The sequence below is a fragment of the Rhinolophus sinicus genome, linkage group LG04, assembly GCF_036562045.2.
Source record: "Rhinolophus sinicus isolate RSC01 linkage group LG04, ASM3656204v1, whole genome shotgun sequence".
Lineage (NCBI taxonomy): Eukaryota > Metazoa > Chordata > Mammalia > Chiroptera > Rhinolophidae > Rhinolophus > Rhinolophus sinicus.
The window spans coordinates 8,713,896-8,740,973 of NC_133754.1; the positions used below are offsets into that span (position 1 = coordinate 8,713,896).

The following is a 27,078-nucleotide window of genomic DNA, read 5'->3' on the forward strand; positions in this document are numbered from 1 at the left end:
AACCCTTTGTTGAACATTTTTAACAAACTATATTCATCAGGAACCTGCCTTCATAATTAGCCCATAATGAAAATAAATGAATCTTGCTTTTATGATGATCCCAGTGTCATCATTTACTATTCTTATTATATTTTACTATACATGGAGATATATACAGAAGGTGCCAAAAAACGTATACACATTTTAACAAAGGAAAACTATTAAAATTGTAATACTCAACATATATCGATAACAAAAGATTAATATAAGTCACACTTGACTTCTGCAATTACAAGAGGTGCTCAAAGTAGTTACCATCAGCGTCCAGACACTTCTGACTATGGCAAACTACTGCTTGAGCAACGTTGACCAAAGTGTCCACTTGTATACATTGTTGTGGCACCTCTGGGTGTGTGTGTGTGTGTGTGTGTGTGTGTGTGTGTGTGTAAATGTACATGTATGGATATATGTATGGGGGGTGGACTATAAAGGCAGTATAACACACTGCTTAATGGAATCTGGAATCAAAATCCCTGGACTCAAATCCAGTACCACCCAGGTTACTTAGCTGTGTGACTTTGGGAAAGTCACTTATCCTGTGTTCCTTAGTTCCTCAACTCTAAAATGAATATAACAACTACATCATAGTGTTATGAGGATTAGATTAATTAATAACGGTTTAATAAGAAGTGTCTAGAACATTGCCTGATACATAGCAAGTCTTGTTTAAGTCTTAGGACAGAATAAAATGCATTTTTTTCTTCTTTAATTGAGGCCATTAAAAAAGATAAAGCAGGTCAACTTACCTTTAATTTCTTCTACCAACAGTTTATCACATATTTGTTTCTCATATGTTTCTATATGTTCCAAAGATTCTTGAAACTGGTCTGCTTCTCTCATCACTTGATTCTGGTATAGTATCAGTTCACTATACTCATAGTCTATTTTGTTGGGAGGAACCTGAAAAAACAAAAAGACCAAATTATCTTATTTATATAATTATGTAAAGCAGTTACAGATCATTGCTTTCTAAGGAAATTCACACAGACTTAAAAAACAATTAAAAAAGACTTAAAAAGCAACCCACAAACAATTACAAATAGAAGAGTGATTAACAGAGAGACTAACACATTCTTTAAAATAAATAAACGGGTGGGACTTCTGCATATGGCAAAGTGAACAGGTCAGCAAATCCTATACCCCCAAAAAAAGCAGAAAAATGGTTAAAATCCTAAAGAATCTACAATAAAAAACCTACCAGAACTAATAAAGGAGTTAGACAAGGTTGACAGAATATGAAATCCATTATATTTCTTTATACTAGCAACAAACAACCTGAAAATGAAATTAAAATAATTTCACTCACAACATCAAAAAGAACAAAATATTTAGGGATAAATTTAAGAAACAAGATCTACATACTGAAGACTACAAAATATGCTGAGAGAAATTCCAGCCCTAAATAAATGGTGAGATAGTCTATTCCACATTCATGGATTTGAATACTCAACGATGGTTTGATAGCAATTCTCCCCAAATTGATTTATAAATTCAATGCAATGTCTATCAAATTCTCACAAGCCTTTTTGCAAATTTACAAGCTAATCCTAAAATTCAAATGGAAATAAAAGGAACCCTACGTGCCCAAAAGAATTTGAAAAAGAAGAACAAGTAGGAGGATATACATTTCAAATTTCAAGGTTACTAACAGCTACAGTAATCAATACAGTGTGACACTGGCATAAGGACAGACATATAGATCAATGGAACACAATACAAGGTCCAGAAATCAGCCTTTATACTCTGCTGAACTGATTTTCTTCAAAGGTGCCAAGGCAATTCAGTGGGGAAAGGGTAGCCTCTTCAGCCAATGATGATGGCACAATGAAACATCCACATGCTAAAAATGACATGTAATTCATACCATATACAAAATTAACTCAAAATGGATCACAGACCTAAATATGAACACTACAACTATAAAAGAAAGCTTAGAGAAGGAGAGAAAATCTTAGTGACCCTATGCATAAAAAAAAAATTGGTAAACTGGACTTTATCAAAATTGTGACCTTTTCTTCTTTAAAAGACACAGTAACATGAAAATACAAGTTACAGACTGGGAGAAAAGATTTGCAAATAATATATCTGATAAGGAACTTGTATTAAGAATATGTAAGGAACTCTTACAACTCAATGGTAAGACAAATAACCCAATTAAAAAATGGGCACAAGATCTGAATAGACATTTCATTGAAGAAGAAATATAAATAGAAAGCATTTATATTTCTCTCCATAAAGGCAATGAAGAAACTGGCAAAAACTCTCAGAATCACCTTTTACAGAACTCTGGAAATTAACCAAAGGCTTGCACAGCAACTTGGGGAGCAGTTATTGAAGAAAAATGGCTGGATCTTGGTAAGACTAGTGAGCTCTGTGGTGTTTTAACTTGTCCTGGTCCTATCCCATGCTCTCTAGCTGCACAGTAGCCTAGAAAAGTAATCTTGAATTCCCAAATCAGCTTGACAGCCACTAGAGAAGAGAGTAAAGCTGGAGCTCTTTCAAAGCCTGGTTCTCAAGGAACTGTAATTAACTGACCTATCCGGTGGATCCCTGGCAAGACCCCACATACAAGGCAAACTCGGAACTTGCCCAGAGCAAAAAGCCTTAGGGCGAGGGAGAGGGCCAAAAGTGTTTGTCAAAAACAAGAAAAGACAATGTTTTACCTTTACAGTGCCCGAAGAGATGAGTAACAGTCAGGAAAACAACAGACTAACCAAAAAAATCTTTAAAACAAAAAAGCTGGGAAATGTGATGTCCACAGGGGCTCTTAAAAGCACCACACACTCACAGAGATATGCACATACTCAGGAAAGACCTGAGAAAGACACTGCACAAACAAGAAGCAAAATGTAAAGCAGAGTTGTAAACTGCCTGGCTGAGTGCCAAAGGCATACCCCAACACACTCAGAGAAAATTAACAAAACTACACACTGGTTCTTCGAAAAGACTAACAAAATTGACAAACCTTCAGCTAGAATAACCAAGAAAAAAGCGGAGACTACTAAAATCAGGACTAAAAGGAGGTACATTACCACAGATCCTACAGAAATAAAAAGGATTATAAAGGACTATTATGAAAAGTTATATGGCAAGTTAGGTAACTTAGATGAAATGGACTAATCCCTAGAAAAACACAAGTTACTGAAACTGATTCTAGAAGAAATAGAAAATCTAGAGAATAAATTAGTAATCAATGAACTTCTGACAAAGAAGAGCCCAGGACAAGAAGCCATCACAGGGGTGGTTGGTTAGCTCAGTTGGTTAGAACGTGTGCTCTTAACAAGGGTGCCGGTTGGATTCCCACATGGGCCAGTGAGCTGCGCCCTCCACAACTAGACTGAAGGACAATGACTTGACTTGGAGCTGATGGGTCCTGGAAAAACACTGTTCCCCAATAAAAATTAAAAAAAAAAGAAAGCTAATTCATATTTGGGGTTGGGAGCTGTACAGAGAAGTCAACTATTTTAGCTTGTGAAGGTAGAGAAAAAATGTTAAAATAAACTTCTTACTTGCTGAGTTTGTCTAAATTCTTCCAACAATTTTAGTGCCATGTCGTAATCTTTCAACAAATGGTATGCAATAGCATACCCAATCCAGGAAGCACGCTGTGTTGGGCGTAACTGAAGAAGCTGATACCTTGTCTCCTTAAAAAAAAAAAATTGTCTTTTAAAATTGTTTTTACTTTAATTTTCTCTAAAATATTTATATTTCACCAGTTTTAAGAAAACAATGTAATACCTTTAATGTCTTTTTAATTCAATTAACAAACATCAGTTCCAAAATAAAACAGAAATATTTTTATGTTCCTTATCTAAATTACTTAAATCTAAAATCCCCATAATGCTCATTGTTAAGGCTGTCACTGACAAACTGTCCTTGGGGCCAATGCTTTTGGGCTGACTTAATAAAATTACCTATAGAACTTCTTTTGGTAACTGAACATCTTAGAAGAGAGAGAAAGACAGTTTTTTATTAAACTAAATTTAGCTGTTTATAAAATTATTACATAAAATTACAATGTATTTACAGTTATAACAGGCCCTAGAGACACGATGGACACAGCTGGGGAAACTCTCAAACCTCTGACTGGGCTTTTCTAGCAGAAACACCACTGCTGCCACTATAAGACAGCTCAGTATCTACGGCATTAGGGAGAAAACCCCAGGAATTCCACCACGGCTACCCCGGAAGAGTCAAGATATCTTCACTAGCAGAAAATCCACCCTCCCCACACAGCCCTCATTTCTTCATAGCTCCTCTCTGCCTCCAAGTTTTAGGCAAGTGCAACTGCTTGGAGGAACAGGGTCTCAAGAATACCAGCTGCAGTGGCGTTTTGAAAATGCAGTTTAGCTTCTGTGACTCTCCATTGCTGGAAGAGGCGCCATCCGCCCCACATGCCACAAGGACTAACATAACCAGCTCTTCTTTAAGAAAAGACATCTCTGACAAAACAACTTAGGCAGTATCACGCCTCTGCCTTCACGTGGAAGTGCCCCGTTCCTTTTCAGCACATGAGATTAAGCAATATCACTCTCATCCTTTCTTGTCACTGTTGCTTCTGTCACTCCCCTCCCTCATTAAAGTCTGGTTCAGTCTTCTTCTCTCTACCAAATCCTGCCATTATCCTGGGCACAGGCAACACTGTGGATCACCCATCCAACAACCTACCTTCCTAGACCGAAGATTTCCTCATCTTTATTGATCTCCTCCACCTCTCTTCAGGGACCCACTCCACAGCCACACACGAGACCTTACTGCCACCCAGAAATCATCACTGCAAACATCTCATGTTCTGGCCACAGATCCTACGCTGCCAACGCTCTCACCTGGTGACATTCCTACCTTTGTGTGTGGACACCACCAGTGCCTCTAGTTCCTTGGGTCATTCACTTCCAACCACCCGCTCTTTTATCTTCATTTAATTCACATCCCTCTTAGGAACCACTTATTGGCAATATTCCTAATTTCCATGCCTCATTCCTAAAGATAACTGATTTTAACTCTCACCACACCCAATCTGCTAAGTACTGCTGAAGAAAAAAACGCATAACCTTAAAGAATGGTTATTATTATTAAGCTCAGCAGAACCCCTGAAACTCCTACAAAAATCTAGGCATAGGGTATAAGAACTTCTATGGCAGAAGGGCAAAAGTAAAAAGGAAATGAAAGATTTCTTTCAAGACAACTGTTAAGAGGCGGTGGCCTCCTTCACATAAGACAGTGAGAGAATTCCATTTCGGACATGCTAAATTTAGGATACTAAGTGAAATGAGCCCATGGAAATGCCCAGCAGACCTAAAGATGCCAGCCTGACTGGTCTGGACTACATACAGAAAGACTGATGTATGGTGAGCCTTCTCACATTACTTTATATTTACTAACCCATGATAAAGAAAGCTAATTAATCTCTACATTTAGATTTCAATTATAAAAGCTCTGCTTACCAAATTTGTAAATATCAAACACACAAAGAATATTTTGCACACAGCATTTGCACACAGGAGATAAGTCTAGTTTTTTAAAAAGCATTAAATGAATAAACAAATATCCTTTTTTGATGCTCAAATATGCAATCCCACAATTATTATTGGGGAAAGCTCCCAAGTGACTCTCCCCTTCTACCACAGACTATAATGAAGAATCAAATCAATGGGATCTTGGCTTATGCTCAGTTCATTCTGAATTCACATGCCTTTAAATTCTATCTATTATAAAAACATGTACACTTAAGACCAAAGTACTTACTCGGTAACCTTCAAGGTCTCTCATTTGGATCTGCAACAGAGACAGATCCCTCAGAATTTGCAGATTATCTTTATCTAATTTGAGGGCATTTCGGTAACACTTAATAGCTTCATCATATTTCTTATCAGAACGCTGCAAGAGTCCATATACATGCCAACCTATTAAGTTAAGGAAATACAGACATACACAGGTACTAGAATATGCTGTGCTATGTACCTAATATAAAACTTACTTTAACAAAATGGTTCTTTTGTCTGAGATTTATTTCAGAATGATCTGGGGTCAGAGAGAGGGGGATAGTGAGCAAGTGATAAAAGAGAAAATGTGTTCAGCCTTGACTGACAACTGTTAAATTATTGAAACTGGGTGATGGGCACATGAGGGTTCATTATTCTATTCTACTTGTGTACATGTTCGAATTTTCCATAATACTTTTTTAAGTAACCTTAGAAAATTCTTGGTAAAATTCCTCATGTTCCCTCCTTACCTGCTCTACCCTCCCTCTACTAGCCTAGTACCTCACTGTTCACTTATTCTTCATCACTATGTATTAAAACAGAATATATACAAAAATTGCAATTATCTTTTAAAACAAGTTTATATTCAATCAATTCTAAAACAACATGGAACCATCAGTTAATTCACCCGATATTAAAAACCATAAAAATTAAGTTTTTCTTTATTGTAAGTCTTAGCATATTTCGGAGCCAGAAAACTATCATACTTACATGCCCTCTCTCTTCACTCAGGAGTAAGCACTGGGATAAAGAAATAAGTATTTAGTATTTTGAGAGAACCCTAAGGTAAGTATGTGAAAACACTACGAAAACTATTGATGTTCAATACTGGCCAATAGCTAGATTAATTAAATATTAAAAATTAAGAAACAGGGCAATATGTGAAAAGGTTGTGAACAAACACACAGATAAGCAAAACAGAAATGAAAATCAATTTCAATGATCCAGCCTTAAAAAGTATTTTTGGTTTTTTTTTACAAACTGGGATACTAAGCAGAGAAAAATACAATTGTAAGGTATCCAGTGAAGTCACAACTATGTCCCTGTGCAACTGAAACAAGCCGAAGAACCAATATTACTAAACAAAATATTTCAAAACAAGTTTCTTCTGAATTTTTCTTCCAAAATTTCTAAAAGAAATTTTACTATACAGGCTAAATACTACACAGGTAAGTCATTATCTAGAATTATCGGAAAGTATCATTCACTTTATGCGTGTGTAGGAAAAAAACATGGGTTTTAAGTCACATAATTATCAAAGCTATTTTTCTCTCACACTAAGCACAACTGAAGTAAATACACACTGAATAGGGATTCTCTTTAAAATACTACAATATATAAAAGCAAGGCATGGGGACAGATGAAACTAATACCACAAGATGTTGATAATTATTGAAGCTGAGTAATATGTACATAGAGTTCATTAAATTCTCCTCTACATAGGTTTGAATATTTTCATAGTAAAATTTTTTAAATTTGAATTAAAAAACTAGCAAATGAAAAATACATATACGAAATTAAACTGCTCAATCACTGCAAAAGGATACAGACATGACTCTTGACATCATTACGAAGTCCTTTACGAACAAATTCATACGCTTCTTCTTTTTTTCCTAAACAGTTCAATGTTAAGCCTTTCATAGCCAAAGTCTCTGAAAAAGATTTTAATCTCTATTTATACACGAAAAATTCAAATTACTTTATTAGCTCTATTTTAATATAAGATGTTATGCTTGTATTACTCATTTTTTAAGTCCCAGTTAGAAGAAGAACTCTTCAAATACAAAAGTGAAACTATTATATATTCTAAGTATTCGCTTAAAGTTTAGCCCAAGTCCTTTTCTGAAATTCCTCAGGCCAGGACTGAGTTGCTAAAATGCTTGCTGCCCTTTAGAAGACACGGCAAAGGGGGCTGAGAAAAGGTACCACAGCAGGCACCTGCAGGACTTGAGTTAAGCCTAAGGCAGCCGTCCAGACCTTTCACGAGATCAATTCTAGTCAAGAATCAAACCATCTGATGTACACCCCACAAAACCCTCAATCTACCTTGACAAAGAGGTGTATACAATTTAAAAGTCACCTGTCTCAATAGTGGAACAGGCTACATTTTTGGCAGCAAGTTTATTCCAACTAATCCTACTTAGGCTAATTAATAGCAGTGCATTTCAGGAGTGTAACATTGTACTATGGGAGTGGCCACCCAAAAATATGTTTAAGGTAGTTAATGTAAGATGGCTCAGAATGAAATAACTGAAAAACCCACAAAAAGGGAATTAGCCGAGAACCATGGTTTTCAGATTGATCTCTGTGGACTCTGGTGCTGATCCAGCCGTCGGACCCCTATAACCAAACACCCTACCTGTTTATATGCAATGAACTTCCCCCACAAGCTTCCATTTAGATAATGGTTCCACAGCTAAAAAGCTTGAAAACAAGCTGTAAATTTCTAAAATTCTATGAAATGACTTCTTCCCATTTCATTCAAAGAATGTTTTAAAGTTATTAGAAAGCTGAGCCTGGTCAGCCTATTTTCCCAGTAAGATGGTCTCAAGAATGACCCAAGTCTAATAATCAGAGACCCCAGTTAACTTTGTTCTGCCATGGGACCATAATTTGCATACCTAACCTGACTCATGCTTTTAACAAACACTGATCACCCGTGAAAAAGGATGAGAAAGCAAATATAGACTTAATACCAGTGCTAGAAAAACAACTCAATATAAACAACGTAATGATAAAGCAGTAGTGTCACACACACACATATATATGTATGTGTATATATGTATGTATGTACGTATGTATATAAAGGTCAGCAGATGTATAAAAGACATCCACCAAAAAATAAAATGTATTGGACTGTTTCTTCATACTACTTCCGTATTGCAAATATTGTCCTAATTTTATACATAGGAATTCAAAGGATAAACTTAAGCTCATTCAAAGTAATAGATAAAACCAGGTCTACAAAAATACTTGGTATACATTCCAATTGTTCCCCAGTCAATGAACCAAACACTTCTCATCTAAAAGTAAAGACTGGTACCTAAATATAATAGAAAGAAAGTAACCTAGAATAAGACTGATATGAAGCACAACTAAAAATGTTAAATATTTATACACTCTAATAGAGAGCTACAAGGCCATGGAACCTGGGAAGTATTCTTCTTTCACAGTTAGGAACCCTATCTGTCTGATTTTGGAATTAGATTTCCCCAAAGCAATCTCTCACAGATGAGACAATACCTCCATGTTCAGCAAATTTTGGATTCGAAAGAATCATCTTGCAAAACTTGAGACCATTTTTGTACTGCTTCTGTTCATAACATTTCTGTAAAGAAATATAAAGAAAATTATTTTATAAAATGACTATACATGAGGCAACTTTTCATTGCATTATATAAATTCTAAATTCAAGATCCAAAATGAGATCTAAAACATATATGATGGAAAGGTTTTATACTAATTTATATCACTTACAACATGAAGTATACGTCTGTTACCTACTTCTTGCCGAATTGCTCTAATAATATCAGGAGATAAAGGAAAAAAAAAAACACTTAATAAACAGGGAACTTAACTGTCAACCAACCCTGCTACAGTTTTTTTAAATTCAAAATCCAAAAGTAAAAACATATGTGGTAACAACCAGTAACTGTATTAAAAGCCTCTGCTACTTCCAGAATGGAACCAAGGCATGCTCACACACAAAAATACTATTTATTAAGCAACTATCCTGTGTCTGTACAAAACTTGTTATAACTCATATTAAATCCCTAAGGTAGGTGTCATTATCTCCACCTTACAGATGTGAAAAATCAAACTTAAGAGTTCATAAAATTTGTTTATAAGTGGCTGAGTTTAGCTGCAAATTCTGGTGTGACTCCAATGATTACGGTCTTTCGATAACTAACCTAATACAAGGGTAAGCAACCCTTTATTCCTAAATGCCACCAGCCAGGCCAAGTAATCAGTACCTGTCGTCCATGCCACTGATCGGGAGAACATCTCATCTCCTGTCACTCACCTTCTCACTTTTGCTGTTACGGGTGTTTTTCTTAGTACTTAACATGCCAAGCTTATCCCCACGTTAGGGCTTCTGCACTGGTCTTCCTTCGACCTGCAATGTTCTCTCCCCATCTTCCCACAGCTGATTCCTTGTCATCAGAATGTCACACACCTACCTGACCACACTAATACTGCCAGCCTCCTACCCCCAACACAAACATATTCTCTATTATGTTACTCTATTTTCTACACAGTGCTATCACTTCCTGAAATCTCTATTTATGTGATTACCTATTTAGTGTCTACCTTCCCCACCATACTGTAAACTCCAGGAGAACAGGTATCTTGACTATTTGAAACACTGATGCATCCTCAGGTCCTAGACAAATAAGCACTACTCAATAAACACAGCATACTAAGTTCAAAGCAAAACAGTACCAGCAAAGGAGGGGGAAGTGATCAATCCTTGCAGCAGGAGTGGGATGTGGAGGGTGAAATAGGAAAGTGTTCATAGAAAAAAAAATATTTAAATTGAGCCTTCTTGATTGGCTCTGAGGAAGGGAACGTAGTTGGGAGACAAGGATTGGACAGAAACCTGAATTTTGAACCATGCGAATATATTACCTATTCCAAAATGATTTTAAAGTAAAAATAAAAAAATACATAATCTGAGTTTGACTATAAGATTCACCTGACAAATGACAAGAAGAAACAAACAGAAGGAACTACTGGGGAAGAGGAAAAGAAAATTACGGTTTTTTCCTGACTTATCAAGAGACCTCAAAAGTAGTAATAATCATACTACCAGTAACAGTAAAAATAGTTAACACACATTGGAAGCATTTACTATGTGTCAGACACCGTTCTCATTTCATCCTTATTGAAATCCCAGGAAAGCTTATGAGATGCATGTTATCTCCATTTTAGATGGAGCAACTGAGGCACAGTTACTGAGTTTTCACAGGTAGTTAAGTGTCAGCCACAATTCAAACCCAGGTAGTCTGTCTCCAGTACCCACACACTCAAGTTAAAGAAAAGTCTTAAGTTCAGTAAGGAATGTATACTTAGTAGAAAACATAGATTATAGTTTCAACTTTGCTACTAACCAGAGAAACTTAAACAGACACTTAGTCATTTACCATTCCTGGGTTTGATTGTCTTATCTGTAAAAGAGGGCATGGAGTAGCTCCAAAATGCAACAAAATGTAATAATAAGATCCAGCTTGGGAAATAAGCAAGCATAAGCCATGCAGAACACATGATAAGCTAGCTGGTGAATTTGTATGGATGTGTTTATGTACACTAATTAAAATTTACTGTTGGTGACAAAACACTCTGGTCAACCAACCAACCTTTAAAAAACAATTATAGAAACTTGTTTGCCATTAAATTTATTGTAGCAAAATTTTACCCACATTTATTGCAACTGTGAGATGATGAAATCATATACTTTTGCAGCACCCTTATAAATTCATGTAACTTTATAATAAACATTACATACCCAGGTAAGAAAAGATTCAGCATTTCCCAGTTTATTTGGGGATAAAGTTAACTCAGCAGTAGCTTTAAATTTTTGTAACTGAAGTATAACAAATCATGTAGTTTTTTGTTATTCTAATCATGATAACATGATTTGAACTACAAAATATCCACATACAGAGAAAGTAAGTGTTCTGTCATCTTTCAGGTGTAACACCAATTGTCCTGAAATCTATTTATAGATGATTTTTCATTAACGTATTTCAAATTCCCTAGACTCCCCCAAATAAAAAAATCCCACCTGAAACAGGCAAAATCGTTCACTTCTCCAATTCCCCACTGTGAAAAATACAAAGGTATGAGAAAAAGGAAAGTAAAATAAGAAAAATTATATACTAGAAAGTCGAGTGAAGCAATCTGTCACAATGCTTTAACTAGAATGTTTTTTTTTACTTGTCTCTCATTATTTGCTCAACACTAAGCACCATTTCAAATTAAGACTTAAAAATGTTTATCCCATCTATTATATATCTTCTTTAACATTCTAAGTATGAAGTTTCTATTGGCTTGAAACAGAACAACGATTATGAATTTTTATCTGCCATTGATGAATACCTAGAACATTCTAAACTTAGTATTTTATTTATAGTAAAGGAAAGCAAAAGTCAACAGTCATGTAACTAACACAAGCTCTAAATAATACATTCAAACTTAAAACCTAAACGCTTACGGCTCAGATGAAAAGACAAACTAGAAAAAAAATAGCTATCTATTCCCAATATCCGTTTAAATCTACGATCACCAGCGTATACGGAAAAAAGCAAAGTAACGTTGGGAAGGACAGAACCTGGAAAACCGCGACGGCACCAGGGACGCTGGCACACAACCTACAGAAAACACCCTCCTCCGCCGGGCAGCGGTCGTCACGGCAGGGCCACTATTCAGGTTCTGCTCGGACACAAAGTAAACGCTCCCCTCGAACACAAACCGGGCGGTCCGCACGGCTTTCATCCCTTACGGCGGGGCCTGTGCGAGTTCAAGCGATCCGAGCTGTGTTCGATTTCATAACTCAGAAATGGAGTTCGTATCCCGTATCACTTCCCAAAGAAGGGGAGCGCATCAAAAACATGCGAGGTCGCCCCCACCACCGGTTCCCTGTCTAATTTTTCCCGTAACCAGCATACAGCCGAGCCCCACGCCACCCAGGACCGCTCCTGCTTTCCTAGGCATCGGGGCGTGCGGCGCAGCGGCTGAAACGCACAGCAGGGAATGCACACCCCGCCGAGGGCAGGCCGGCGAAAGCACCAAACTGCGGAGACCGGAGCGAGGAAGCGGCGAGTCCGCCGCAGGCTCCGCAGCGGGCACAGGGGCCACGACCGGCCGGCGCGTCCCCGCCCAGGCACCGCCGAGGGCGACGTGAAGTTTCTGGAAGGAGCGCGGCGGGGCCCAGGCGAGCCGCTGCGGAGGGAGGAGGCGCACGGACAGGCCCGGTGGCCCCGTCTGCCGGCCGGGGACGCCGGCGGCCCGGCGGGGCCCAGGCGAGGCGGGCACTGGGGTCGTGCGGGCTCGGAGCTGAACAAAGACCCGTGCGGGAGCCGAGCCGGCCAGCGCAGGCGTCCCCGCCAGACCGCTCGCCGCGCCGGGCCCGGGGCTCCCGGGGAGCGGCAACGCGGCCTCCGGCCACTCACCAAGATGCGTTTGAAGAGGTTGCTCTCCTTGGGCGGCAGCTGCACGTTCGGCATCGCGGCCGGCGGGGAGGCTGGGTGGCCCGGCTCTCCGTTCCGCGGGAGTGGGCAACGACACGGGACGCTGCTGAGAGTCGGGGGCGGGCGATGGGTCAGTTCATTGGCCTAGAGCTGGGGCTGGGCAGCCTGGGCAGGGCGGGCGGCGGAAAAGGAACGCGATCCCAGCAAGACACCCTCAGGTCCCGCCCTGCTCCGCGGAGAGCGGCGCCGGGGCCCGCGCGCTGCAAGATGGCGGCCAGGGCCCACCCCCGCGAGGGGGCGGCGTGCGCATGCGCGGGGCGCCCCGGGCGAGGGGCTGCCGAGAGTGGGGGGGGGGGGGAAGGCCGGGAGGGACAGTGTTGATGGCGCCTGTCGCTTTGTCGCCAGAACTTCAGCGCCAGGTGGGGCTCATGCACCGTGGCCCCCCCATACGTCGCCGGCTTGTGTCTGTGCTCTGATTGTTAGGCATGTGGCCCACGATAGTGTTAGGGATATGCGAGTCAGACTTTTTGGATTTCTGTCCACTCAGAAACTTAAACAGTGCTGGACAAAGTAAATTCTTGAGATAAAACGAACTTGTTCTTTGTGCAGACCAACGATGTACTCACGACCTATGTGAGATCATTGGGCAGGCCTTGAAATGGGCTAATAATGTGAAAGCATGTTCGAAATGTCTCAAAAAAAAATATTCCCAGCAGTTTAGAGCCCCTAACATTGTCAGTGAGAATTATGGTAGTTTTAAGGTGCCACTGATTCTCCAAGTCTACCTATTCTTTTTCCTCAAATGGTTCCCATTTATACAAGCCATATAACAATAAGAGAAACAAGATTCAAAAACAGGATCTTCCAACTCGGGAACCCGTTCTACCATACGTAGAAGATAGTCTATCCCAAAACAAAAACAAAGCAGAAAAAGGTAGAATAGTGATAGAAATATGCGAGTTGGGCTGTATGCCAAAACAAAAACAAAGCAGAAAAAGGTAGAATAGTGCTAGAAATGTGTGAGCTGGGCTGGCCAGATGGCTCAGTTGGTTAGAGCAGGAGCTCTGAACAATAGGGTTGCTAGTTGGATTCCCACATGGGCCAGTGAGCTGCGCCCCCCCTCCCCAACTAGATTGAAGGATAACTACTTGGAGCTGATGGGCCCTGGAGAAACACACTGTCCCCCAATATTCCTCAATAAAAATTTTTTAAAAAGATATGGACAAGAATAGCCATACATAAAATGTAGGTTTAATATTAAGAAATATGTAAATATTAGGGACATAAACTTGTACATGTTCTGGATCTTAATTTGTACATAGTCCTGAGACTGCTGCCTAATTGATGCATAATTGCATTTAATGGACTGTGGTCAGAGCTGGGTTGGGGCTTATCTGATTTTTTTCCCCTCTAACCTCAGTTGGTTGGAGATGGGAGAACGTATCACAGGAATCTTTTAAAATAGGGAAGGGACTGTTATTAAAAGGAGAGAAGTCCAGAAGGGCCTATGTGTTCTGGGTAGAACCTAGGCTTCCTGTCAAGCTGTTAGTGGAAGTAGACAAAGAAGGCTTCATGGGAATTTGGCTGTTTTGCACCTGCATGGGTGGACAAATGAGCAGGGGCAGAGAAGTGCCTGCTCACTGCACATTCACACCCAGCCACTTCCATAGTTCCTACACACTGTGTGCTCACCGTAGCATTACTGTTCCTGAAAATTCTTTGGCTGCCCAATTTACCTACATCCTCAGGAGTAAAGAGTTCATGTGGAAAAAGTTAAAGCCCCAGAGCCCCGGTTGGGCCTTGACTTTCATAGGATACGGACTGTTCTGAAATGTACTTCAGCCAGCTCAAGCCATTCTGCCTCACCTCAAGGCCGATTGCAAAATGACAAATTGAAAAAAAGAAAGTAAAAGAGAAAAGGGGGGGAAGTATAATGACAACTAAATATTTGGAGACAAGTAATGTTTATCTTTTATGGAAGTTTCTGTGGGCCTTATCAAGCCTAACTTATTACAAACTCATTAACTCTGTGGAATGTGCCAGATCGTCACCATAGCACTCTCCCCACCCCTAAGTCAGGCAGCCTGTGCTGATTCTTCATTTGCACTCTGAAGCTTGCCACCCACTGCCCCCTTCTCCCCCTGCCCACAGCCTTCCTAGCATCTCCAAGCAGTACAAAGGAAACCTGCAATCGAAACGTGAGAAATGGGTAGTTATAAAGACTCATACTTAATATTTTCCTCATGTCTTTCACACACCATGACATGCGATGCATGCATACCTTGGTTGTCTGCACTAGGAGGGGGTGAGGGGAGAGGCGAGCAACTCCAAGAACGCCGACGGTGTTGCTGGTAGTTGTCAACCTGAACCTTAGAGTACATAAAAGCTGTAGTGCATGCACAGTCAGAAAGCCTGGATTAGCCAGTAGCTGTAATTTTATTACTAACTTCCTGTTTAGTCTGCAGCAAATCTTATTTCCACCTTTCAACAGAAAATGGGGTTATAAAAACATTATTGTAATCTTTCACAGCAGGGTTATGTGAATGTAATGCTTAGTCATTTCTAAGCCCATAGTAAAAAACAAATGCATTATAAATCTGAACTCACTGTCTCAGGAAGAATGCTGAAGCCCCACTGGGGGCACGGTAGGCCTCCACCCAGATGTTCCTTCCTGGTGCTTCTGGCAGGGTGTGCCTCCTGTAGAATCATGCACACGGTAAAATTACAGTAACAACATCTAAAGACCTTAACAGTTCCTGAAGTACTTGTTACATACATGATATTGATGCCAACATGGGGCGAATCCCCCAGAGAGGGGACTCAAGCCGTTGGCTAAGAAGGTTCTTGATAACACATAGGAAAGAATTCAAACCTTGAGCTGATATAGAATTTAAAGTGAAAGTAAGTTTATTTAGCAGAGAGTAAGAAAACAAAGGCCACCCCCATAGACAGAGTAGCGGTCTCTAACCACTAGTGGAAGAGAGACCCCCTTCATCCACCGGGTTAGGGTTTATATACTTCTTGTTCCCACGGGAAACTTCTTGGTATGAGGAACTTCTGCAAGGTACAAGAAGAACGGGTAGGTTTACCTTTAACTTTGGGAAGGTACAGCCTGTGGCTGGTTTGTAATAGGTTTAATTATGGGAATGGCCATAATGTAATGTCTGTGCTCAGTAGGCTTGGGATGGTCTGTTCTGTGTCATTGATTAACAGGTGCCTGAGTTCTGTGTTCTGGAGCATGCAGGCAGCAGGCTTGGCATCCAACCTCCTTGTTCCTTCTTCTGTAAAAACAGTCCTCATGTGCCTTCCCTGTATTAAGAGGAGCCAGTGATTCTCTTGCTGAGCCTAGTAGAGCCAAGGAGAAAAGAATTTAGAAAAGGATGTTCTCCAACCCGTATACACAGCATATCTTACAGAGCCAGCTGGCAGGGTAAAAATCAAGTAGTTTGGTGCTCTTCCCATAACCAATTTAACCATGTAACTAAAGGCTGATGGGAAAAGAACTCATCAGATTCCATAACGCATTATGCCTCAGATTCCCTGATGTTTCTGCTCTCTTCTACCTTCCTTGCTCTTGTTTCAGAGGAAGAAAGCGCACTTCATCCCTCCCATAGACCTCTTGATTCCATCTCCTTTTGCTTTCCCTGAACTTTTATTCAGCAGTTATTTCCCCCCACCCACACTATATCTTATATTTTCCTTCTCTTTACATAGTGTCGTGCGGGGCGGCCTGCGGGTTCTCTGCTCCCGCTCCCCGCACAAGAATGCAGGATATGGTGAGGCCAAAAAGGAACACCCACGGAGCCATAGGTAGGGGAATCATACCACTATGGTCTCACTGGAGGCTGGGTTCACCGGACGTGCGACCTGCTGTCCGTTTTTCTGCCAACCGACCAACGACTCTCCTCCACTCTCCTCGGCTCCCCTCGGCTCCCCTCGGCTCCCTTCCGTAGCCGCAGCAGTTATATTAGCGGCCAATTGGCTAAATGGCTACAGCTGACGGCCAATCAGCCACAGCCGACAGCCATCCACTACCCGAGCCAGCACCCCTCCACGTGAGGCTGAGAGCCTGTAAACTACTTTCTGGGGCTCTGTCCCCACACATGGCTTATATTCTAATGGGAAGAGACAGGCAATAAACACATTAAAAAAAAAAATTCAAGACCTTAGAAGTCCTAGAAAGGAAATAAAACAAAGTCATATGAGGACAATGGGAATTGAGGAAAGGACTGCTTTCTACCAGGTACTCAGGAATGATCTCTGGGGACATGGTAACGTGAATAGAGACATAAAGGAAGAGAAGGGAGTTAACGAGGTGAAAAGTGTGTGTAGCATATTCCAGCTAAAAGGAATCACATGCAAGAGCCCTAATGCAGGAACAAGATTGGCAAGTAGGGCATAAAAGGGGCAGGTAGGAACTTCAGATTCACGGAGAGGGCTGGAGGGTTGTGTGTGAGAGGGAAAGTGGTGCACAGGTTAGTGAAGCTGGGGGCCAGGTTGTGCAGGGTTTGCCATGTCGGGCAACATGGTTTGTTTTGGTTTTATCCTATGTTCAATGGAAGGCACTGAAGCATTTCAAGCAGGAAAGTGACATGATCTGATTTCTTTTTTAAAGCATCACTCAGACTACTTATGGAAAATGGACGAGAGAGATAATGGGGTGTCTTCTAGGAAAGTGACAACTCTATTTTTTTCTTAAGATTTGACTTCTGCTCCCAACAGTGTCCCGAAAATGTTCTCTGAGATACCACCAATTACTTGTTCAATACTTCATTATTGAGCACAATGTGACAGGCAGTCTTTTAACAAACAAAAATATCTTCCCTTCCTAAAGCTTACATGTTAAAGATTGCCTAGTGGCCAAAGCCAAACATTTTTTTAGTTCAGTTTCCTTAACCTCCACGTAGCATTTCCCACAGTGGACCCCTGGTTCTTTTTTACCTTTTCTGCCTTAGATAACCAAAACTCTGCAGAATCCTGGGTTTCCTCCCGTCTCTTCCTACTCGTTCTCTGGGTCCTCATTCAACTCCTCTTCTTCTCCTAAATGTGGATTGTCTAGACAATTCTGCTTTCTTTTTCAACAACAACAATAAAACATGTTCGGTGAGCACCTACTACTCACCAGCAAAGCTGAAGTGATCAATTCTCCTGCTCCCATAGCTTCCATTGTTAACCCCCAAGCAGATTTCAAATGTCTCCAGCTTCAAACCCTCTTGCTCTCTTAGCCTTCCTTCCCATTTGTTAGTTAAATATCTCCAGCTAGATCTCTTTAAAGTTTTTCTATTTGAACAGTGAAAATAAAACTTACCATCTTCCCACTGAACCATCCAAGTCCTGACTTCTCTATTTTTGTGAATGACACCATACTTGTAGTAAAAATGTTCTCATCAACTTTGACTTCTCTTTGTTATCCCCCACATCCTGGTTTCCTCGTCCTTTAGTGTCTAGATCCATCACATTTCTCCCTGTCTCCCCTGCTTTCCACTCCCATTCCACCCTAAAACTAAATATTGCAAAACCGCATAACTGGTCGCTCTATTTTCAGGCTCTCTCCATTTCATTTTGCACATTGCTTCTAGATGTGTCTTTTCTAAAACTCTAAATGGGTATCTCAGTGTATCAAAACTTTCAATGGGATAGGAATGGCGGCAGCGGGGCGCACTTTTTGAGTTCTCCCTCCGATCTTATCAGAAACGGGAAGCTTTAAACCCATCAAAGGACTCTTTGCTCATCACGCAGAACAGCGAAGAGACTCGCGCAGGGATTTCTTGCAGGTGGGGAAAAATTGGGCGAGCAGGGGAAGACGGAAGGGAGTGGAGCGGAGACACGCCGCACCTGCGGCGGCGGTGGGGACGCGGGTTGGGATCGCGGTCCACACCTGTGGCGGTAGAAATTCGGCCCCCACCCTTGGGTTGTAGAAATCTGCTCCGCACCTGTGCCTGTGAAATTCCAGCCCACACCCACGGATACAGGATATCCCAGGACGGAGGACAGCCCGGAAGCCAGGAGGTGGGCGTTTTGCCCTGCGTCCCACAGTGGACCTCTCCGCTGCAGGGGCAGCATATCCAGCATTTGAGGCAATAACTCCAGCTATCTCCAATAAGTCTTAGGCCGGACAAAGGACAAACTCCATACCTGGGCCCCTCCCCCCCGCTCTTCTGACCCTACCCCCGCCCTTCTAGAGACTTGATCTAGCCCCTGCACTAAGGAGCAGCGGCAGATTACAGAGGCGCCTTGGAGCCCGGGCTCCGGGAAGACAGGCAGGTGGCTCTGGCCCAGGGAGGAGGCTAGGAGCTGGGAATCTTCCGCCCCCAGCCACCACCTTTTCTGGCCTGCGGGAAGAGTGTTAAGACAGCGGGGCTGGGAAAGAGAAGACACCTCCTTCCATCCCCAGCCCCCACCCTTTCTAGCCAGCCTAGAGCGGGGCAACCACATCCCCAGCTGCAGAGACGCAGGGGTTCCCAGGACAAAAGAGAGAACACAAAAGCCAGGTGGCGGACTCTACTTTGCGTCCCACAGCAGACCTCTCCCCCCCGCAGAGGCAGGATATCTAGCATTTGAGGCAATTAACTCCATACCTGGGCCCCTCCCCCCGCTCTTCCAATCCTACCCCCACCCTTCCAGAGACTTGAACTGGCTCCTGATCTGAAGAGCAGTGTCAGATTACAGAGGAGCCTTGGGGTTTGGGCTATGGGAAGACTGGCCGCTGGCTCTGGCCCAGGGAAGAGGCTGAGAAGAGTGTGGTTTGCCCTGGCCTAGGAGACAGGAGACTCATCCATCCCCAGATACCACCGTTTCTGGCCTGTGGGTGGGGTGTGACACAGCTGGGCTGGGAAAGAGAAGACCCCTCTTTCCATCCCCAGCCCCCACCCTTTCTGGCCTGCCTAGGGCGGGGCAATTACATTGGTGGAGGCACTCCCAGGGATCAGCAGTAAGTGGCAGATGCAGCTCTCAGCTTTCAGCAGCTGAGGAATCCCCTGCCCGCCACACACACACACAGGGAAGAGGTGCCCTAAGACTCAGGAGAGCTGGACACAGGGCTGGTGGTGCTATTCTCGGTGTGCATATGTGCAGGCAAGGGCAGAAACTGCACTGGCTTTGTAAAACCTACTATCCAGACCCCTCAGCCCCACGCATCTAAAGCTGCAGCCTCAGCGTCACTCTGGGCACCAGCTGACTGGCTCTACCTGCAAAATACGCAGGGGACTCTGTGCTACAGCAGAGAACAACCTGGAGATTACTTGGTGGGCTTAAGCCACAACTGGCGCTCTTTTTTGTTGTTGTTGTTCTGTTTTGATTTGTCTTTATATTTTTGACATCTTTGCCTGTGTCGAGTGGGGACTCTGTGCTACAGCAGAGAACAACCTGGAGATTACTTGGTGGGCTTAAGCCACAACTGGCGCTCTTTTTTGTTGTTGCTGTTCTGTTTTGATTTGTCTTTATATTTTTGACATCTTTGCCTGTGTCGAGTGGGGGTTGTCGATTGTTTTTTTACATGTGAATGTATTTGACTTTTTCCTTGTTGTTGTTGTTGTGCTTGGTGATTTGCTTTGTTCTGTAATTGCCCTACCAGTGCCCAGCTTAAGAGGCACAAGATTCAACATACCCAGCGGCCAACTCCAGACCAAGCCAGAGTACTATCGGGTTTGACCTACAAGTGACACACCCAGAGGGGATTCTTTACAGGCACATAGAGGCCAAAGGGCAAACCACATCTAAGTGGTCAACCCTTACGCAGCAGAATATCCTGTGTGGGCAAAGCCAAGTCTCACAACTGGTCAGCCTAGGAGTTAACTCCACCTACTCACAAGCGAAAAGCAATTAAGGATCTTCTTTAACAGGACAATATACACAACACAAGAGTCACTTTTAGAGCACACGCAGGGGAAAAGAACGAAGTAGTGCAAGTCAAATATAAAGGACATTTATTATATACTAATCCAGCAAGAACTAAGAACTCCAAGGCATCTACCTAATACATCGAAGCAAACACAGAGAGTCAGCCAGAATGAGGAAACAAAGAAACATATCCCAAATAAAAGAACAGAAGAAACCTTCAGAAATGGAACTAAATGAAGCAGAGGTAACCAAACTGTCAGAGACAGAGTTCAGAATACTGATGATAAGAATGTTTAAGGAACTTAGAGAGGACATCAAGAAGGATGTAGAAATCATAACGAACAACCAGTTAGAACTAAAGAACACAGTTACGAAATAAAGAACTCACTTGAAGGAATTAACAGCAGGTTAGATGAAGCAGAGGATCGAATCAGCGACTTAGAAGACAAGTTAGCAGAGATCACCCAAACAGAACAACAGAAAGAAAAAAGAATAAAAAACAATGAAGATGGTTTAAGAGACCTATGGGATAACATCAAGCGCAACAACATGCACATCATAGGAATACCAGAAGGTGAAGAGAAGAAACAAGGGATTGAGAACATATTTGAAGTAATAATGTCTGAAAATTTCCCTAACCTGATGAAGGAAACCAACATACAAGTCCAGGAAGTGCAGAGAGTTCCAACCAGGATAAACCCAAACAGGTCCACTCCAAGACACATTATAGTTAAAATGGCAAAGATTAAAGACAAAGAGAATCCTAAAAGCAGCAAGAGAAAGACAGAGGGTTACATACAAGGAACTCCCATAAGACTATCAAATGACTTTTCTGCAGAAACATTGAAGGCCAGGAGGGAGTGGCAGGAGATACTCAAAGTGATGGAAAACAAAGGCCTACAACCTAGGTTGCTTTATCCAGCAAGGCTATCATTTAAAATTGACGGGATGATAAAGAGCTTCCCAGAAAAGAATAAGCTAAAGGAATTCATTACCACCAGGCCAGCATTGCAAGAAATACTAAAAGGACTTCTGTAAATAGAAGAAAGATGAAAACAATCTAACCACAAATTAAAAATGGCAATAACTATGTACTTATCAATAATCACTTTAAATGTAAATGGTTTAAATGCTCCAATCAAGAGACATAGGGTGGCTGAATGGATAAGAAAGCAAGACCCTTGTATATGCTGTATACAAGAGACTCACCTCAGATCAAAAGACACACACAGGCTAAAAGTGAAGGGTTGGAGTAAGATATTCCATGCAAATGGAAATGAGAAAAAAGCTGGAGTTGCAATACTTATCTCTGACAAAATAGACTTTAAAATGAAGAAAATATTAAAAGACAAAGATGGACACTATATAATAATAAAGGGATCAATTCGACAAGAGGATATAACCCTAGTAAACATCTATGCACCCAACATAGGAGCACCTAAATATATAAAACAGATATTGACTGACATAAAGATGGAGATCAACAGTAACACTATCATAGTAGGGGACTTCAACACACCTCTGACAACAAGGGACAGGTCTTCCAGACAGAAAATCAATACGGAAACAACAGCCTTAAATGACACATTGGACCACTTGGATTTAACCGATATTTTCAGAGCATTCCACCCCAATGCTGCAGAATACACGTTCTTCTCAAGCGCACATGGAACATTCTCCAAGATAGACCATATGTTAGGCCACAAAGCAAGTCTGGATAAATTTAAGAAAATTGAAATCATACCAATTGTCTTCTCTGACCACAGTGCTATGAAATTAGAAATGAACTACAGGAAAAAGACTGGAAGACACACAAATTCATGGAGGCTGAATAATATGTTACTAAATAATGAATGGGTCAAACAGGAGATCAAGGAAGAAATCAAAAGATATCTCGAGACAAACGAAAATGAAAATACAACGACCCAAAATCTATGGGATGCCGCGAAAGCAGTCCTAAGAGGAAGTTCATAGCACTGCAGGCCTACCTAAAGAAACAAGAAACATCACTAATCAACAGTTTATCTTCACACTTAAGGGATCTGGAAAAAGAACAACAAAATAAGCCCAAAGGGAGTACAAGGAAGGAGATAATAAAGATCAGAGCGGAAATAAATGAAATAGAAACCAGAAAAACAATACAAAAGATCAATGAATCCAAGAGTTGGTTCTTAGAGAAGATAAACAAAATTGACAAACCTTTAGCCAGACTCATTAAATAAAAGAGAGGACCCAAATTAATAAAATCAGTAATGAAAGAGGAGAAGTGACAACAGACACCGCAGAGATACAAAAAATCCTAAGAAATTACTATGAGCAACTGTATGCCAACAAATTTGACAACCTGGAAGAAATGGACAATTTCCTAGATGCATACAACCTTCCAAGGCTAACTCAAGAGGAGACAGAAAACCTGAATAGACTGATTACCACCAAGGAAATTGAATCAGTAATCAACAATCTCCCAACAAACAAAAGCCCTGGACCAGATGGCTTTACAGGTGAATTTTACAGAACGTTCAAAAAAGAATTGTCACCTATTCTCCTCAAACTCTTCCAAAAAATCCAGAGGGAGGAAGACTCCCAAACACTTTTCTGAAGCCACTATCACCCTGATCCCAAAATCAGACAAAGACACCACAAAAAAAGAAAACTACAGGTCGATATCGCTAATGAACATAGATGCAAAAATCCTCAACAAAATACTAGCAAACAGAATTCAGCAATATATTAAAAAGATTATACACCATGATCAAGTGGGATTCATCCCTGGTATGCAAGGGTGGTTCAACATCCGCAAATCAATTAATGTGATACACCACATTAACAAAATGAAAAATAAAAATCATGTGATCGTATCAATTGATGCAGAAAAAAGCATTTGATAAAATTCAGCAGCCATTCATGATAAAAACCCTTAAGAAAGTGGGAATAGAGGGATCATATCTCAACATAATAAAGGCCATATATGATAGACCCACAGCTAACATCATACTCAATGGGGAAAAACTAAAACCATTCCCCTTAAAATCAGGAACAAGGCAAGGCTGCCCACTTTCTCCACTTCTATTCAACATAGTGCTGGAAGTTCTAGCCACAGCAATCAGACAAGAAAAAGAAATAAAAGGCATCCAAATCGGTAAGGAGGAAGTAAAACTGTCATTATATGCAGATGATATGATACTATATTTAGAGAACCCTAAAGACTCCACCAAGAAACTATTAGAGCTGATAGATGAATTTAGTAAAGTAGCAGGATACAAAATTAATATTCAGAAATCAGTTGCATTTGTATATACCAATAATAAAACATCAGAAGGAGAAATTTAAAAAGCAATTCCATTTACAATTGCTCCAAAGACTATAAAATACCTGGGAATAAATTTAACCAAAGAAGTAAAAGATCTGTACTCAGAAAATTATAAGACACTGAAGAAAGAAATGAAAGAAGATACAAATAGATGGAAACACATACCATGTTCATGGATAGGAAGAATTAATATAGTTAAAATGTCCATACTGCCTAAGGCAATATATATATTCAACGCAATTCCTATCAAACTACCAATGACATTTTTCACAGAAATAGAACATATAATCCTAAAATTTATATGGGATAACAAAAGACCCCGGATATCTTCAACAATCTTGAGAAATAAGAACAAAGTGGGAGGTATAACAATACCTGACTTCAAATTATACTACAAGGCTACAGTAATCAAAACAGCATGGTACTGGCATAAAAACAGACCCATAGATCAATGGAACAGAATAGAGAGTCCAGAAATAAATCCATGCCTATATGGCCATTTAATCTATGACAATGGAAGCAAGAATGTACGGTGGGGTAAAGACAGTCTATTCAATAAATGGTGCTGGGAAACTTGGACAGACACATGCAAAAAGATGAAGCTGGATCACCTCCTTACACCACATACAAAAATAAATTCAAAATGGCTTAAAGATTTAAATGTAAGATCTGAAACCATAAAATTCCTAGAAGAAAATATAGGAAGAAACTTCACAGACATTACCCAGAGTAAGATTTTTACTGATATATCCCCTCGCGTGAGGGAAGTAAGAGAAAAAATAAACATGTGGGATTACATCAAACTAAAAAGCTTTTTCACAGCAAAGGAAACCATCAATAAAACAAAAAGGGATCCTACTGATTGGGAAAAGATATTTGCCAATGATATATCTGATAAGGGGTTAATATCACAAATTTATAAAAAAACTCACTCAACTCAACTCCAAAAAAACAAACAACCCAATTAAAAAATGGGCAGAGGACATGAAGAGACATTTTTCTAAAAAGGACACACAGATGGCAAACAGACATATGAAGAAATGTTCAACCTCACTAACCATTAGAGAAATGCAAATAAAAACCACAATGAGATACCACCTCACCCCAGTCAGGATGGCTATCATCAATAAATCAACAAACAACAAGTGCTGGCGTGGATGCGGAGAAAAGGGAACGCTGGTGCACTGTTGGTGGGAATGCAGATTGGTGCAGCCACTATGGAAAACAGTTTGGAGGTATCTCAAAAATCTGAAAATGGAACTACCTTATGATCCAGCAATCCCACTCCTAGGTATCTATCCGGAGAAATCCAAAACTCCAATTCAAAAATCTTTATGCACTCCTATGTTTATTGCAGCACTATACACAATAGCCAAGACCTCGAAACAACCGAAATGCCCATCAGTAGATGACTGGATTAAGAAACTGTGGTATATTTATACAATGGAGTATTACGCAGCCATAAAGAAGAAAGAAATCTTACCATTTGCAACAACATGGATGGACCTAGAGAACATTATGTTAAGTGAAATAAGTCAGAAAGAGAAAGACAAATACCATATGATCTCACTTATATGTGGAATCTAAAGAAAAGAATAAGTGAATGAAATAATCAGAGACAGTTTTGGAAACATGGAGGAAAAACAGAGGGTTGCTAGAGGGGCGGGGGGGTGGGGATAAGGGGAAGGTGAGCGGTTTTGAAAAATAGTCGGTAACCACAAGATGGTCATGGGGGTTTGAAAATTAATTTGGGGAACGTACAGAGGGATAGTGGATGGGGGGAGGGGGGTTCACACAGTGTGAGGGATATAAATGACAAACGTCTAAGTTTTGCTTTGTCTTGTGCACCTGAAACTAATTAAAAAACAAACAAACAAAAAAAACAACAACTCATAGACCCAAACAATAGTTTAGTGGTTACCAGAGGGTAAGGGGGTCGGGGGGGGTGGTAGATGAGGGTAAAGGGGATCAAATACATGGTGATGGAAGGAGAACTGACTCTGGCTGGTGAACACACGATGGGATTTATAGATGATGTAATACAGAATTGTACACCTGAAATCTATGTAACTTTACTAACAATTGTCACCCAATAAACTTAAACAAACAAACAAACAAACAAACAAAACTTTCAATGGCCCCCTTTGTCTAGAACTCAGTATGATACAGGCCAAATGAAAGGGCTTCTCATTACAGAAATTCTAAGTTTTCTTTCTTTAGTGTTTTAACTCCATTGGTTTTTAAATCATAAATAATAGATTGTTTTTAACCTAAATCATAGACATCTCTTGCCCCTGCTTTAGATAATTACCCTAAAACTTGTGATTCATACTTGTTGATTGTAATCATTGAAGCCTCGTGTTCTCTCCTACCCATTCTGGGCCTGACTCCTGGACAATTAACAACAGCTGAATGGCTGGTTGAATGGATTAATTAAAATCTATTTTTCCTCATTCAGGGGCTTTGGGGATGCAGAAGATGCCCCAGCAAGGTTGCCAGTCACAACCAAAGAAGCCAACATGATCTTCCAGGCAGATCTCAAGACCCCTTCCTCTCATCTGAGATCACATAGGGAGAGAGTTCCGTGAATCCCCCAATAGGTGGGGACAGCTCTACGCCACTGTCCAGCAGGAAGCAGATACAAAATAAAAGACCTTCTGTTCCTCAATTTCCCATAGAGATTTTATGGGGATCACGTCTCAAGGGGAAAACAAGGCAGGCAGTTAGAGATAGGCATCAGACCTCTGCATTCCTACATAATCCACAGAATGCAGCTGCCCAAAAGACCGCCCCTCTCTGCCCCAAACTTCCCCTTTTCATTGTAATTATCTATCCCTGTGAGAAGCAAATGGGTACAAAATACCCAACTAGATTAGACCAGTTATTTGCACCTGTGTAGTAAAGGCCGCAACTACCTTCATTTCACCTGGGCCTCTTT

At 40.9% G+C, this 27,078-nt stretch overlaps 1 protein-coding gene across 4 annotated transcripts in view; it reads right to left on the bottom strand.

The window, feature by feature from the left end:
• NAA16 (N-alpha-acetyltransferase 16, NatA auxiliary subunit) overlaps positions 1 to 13,267 on the bottom strand; it is a 55,633-nt gene extending 42,366 nt beyond the window's left edge. Inside the window, exons 1-7 of one of the 4 annotated variants that reach the window (XM_074329339.1) lie at positions 12,974 to 13,233; positions 9,045 to 9,129; positions 7,353 to 7,453; positions 6,513 to 6,542; positions 5,785 to 5,916; positions 3,549 to 3,683; positions 786 to 939 (exon numbers count right to left, since the gene is read on the bottom strand). In XM_074329339.1, coding sequence (XP_074185440.1) covers positions 786 to 939; positions 3,549 to 3,683; positions 5,785 to 5,916; positions 6,513 to 6,542; positions 7,353 to 7,453; positions 9,045 to 9,129; positions 12,974 to 13,027 — 691 coding nt within the window. In that variant the 5' untranslated portion in view covers positions 13,028 to 13,233. Of the gene's footprint in view, positions 1 to 785; positions 940 to 3,548; positions 3,684 to 5,784; positions 5,943 to 6,512; positions 6,543 to 7,348; positions 7,454 to 9,044; positions 9,130 to 12,973 lie in introns of all 4 variants that reach the window. The other 3 variants (XR_012495440.1, XM_074329340.1, XM_074329338.1) reach the window with 3 other exon arrangements.
• Positions 13,268 to 27,078: the final 13,811 nt, after the last annotated feature.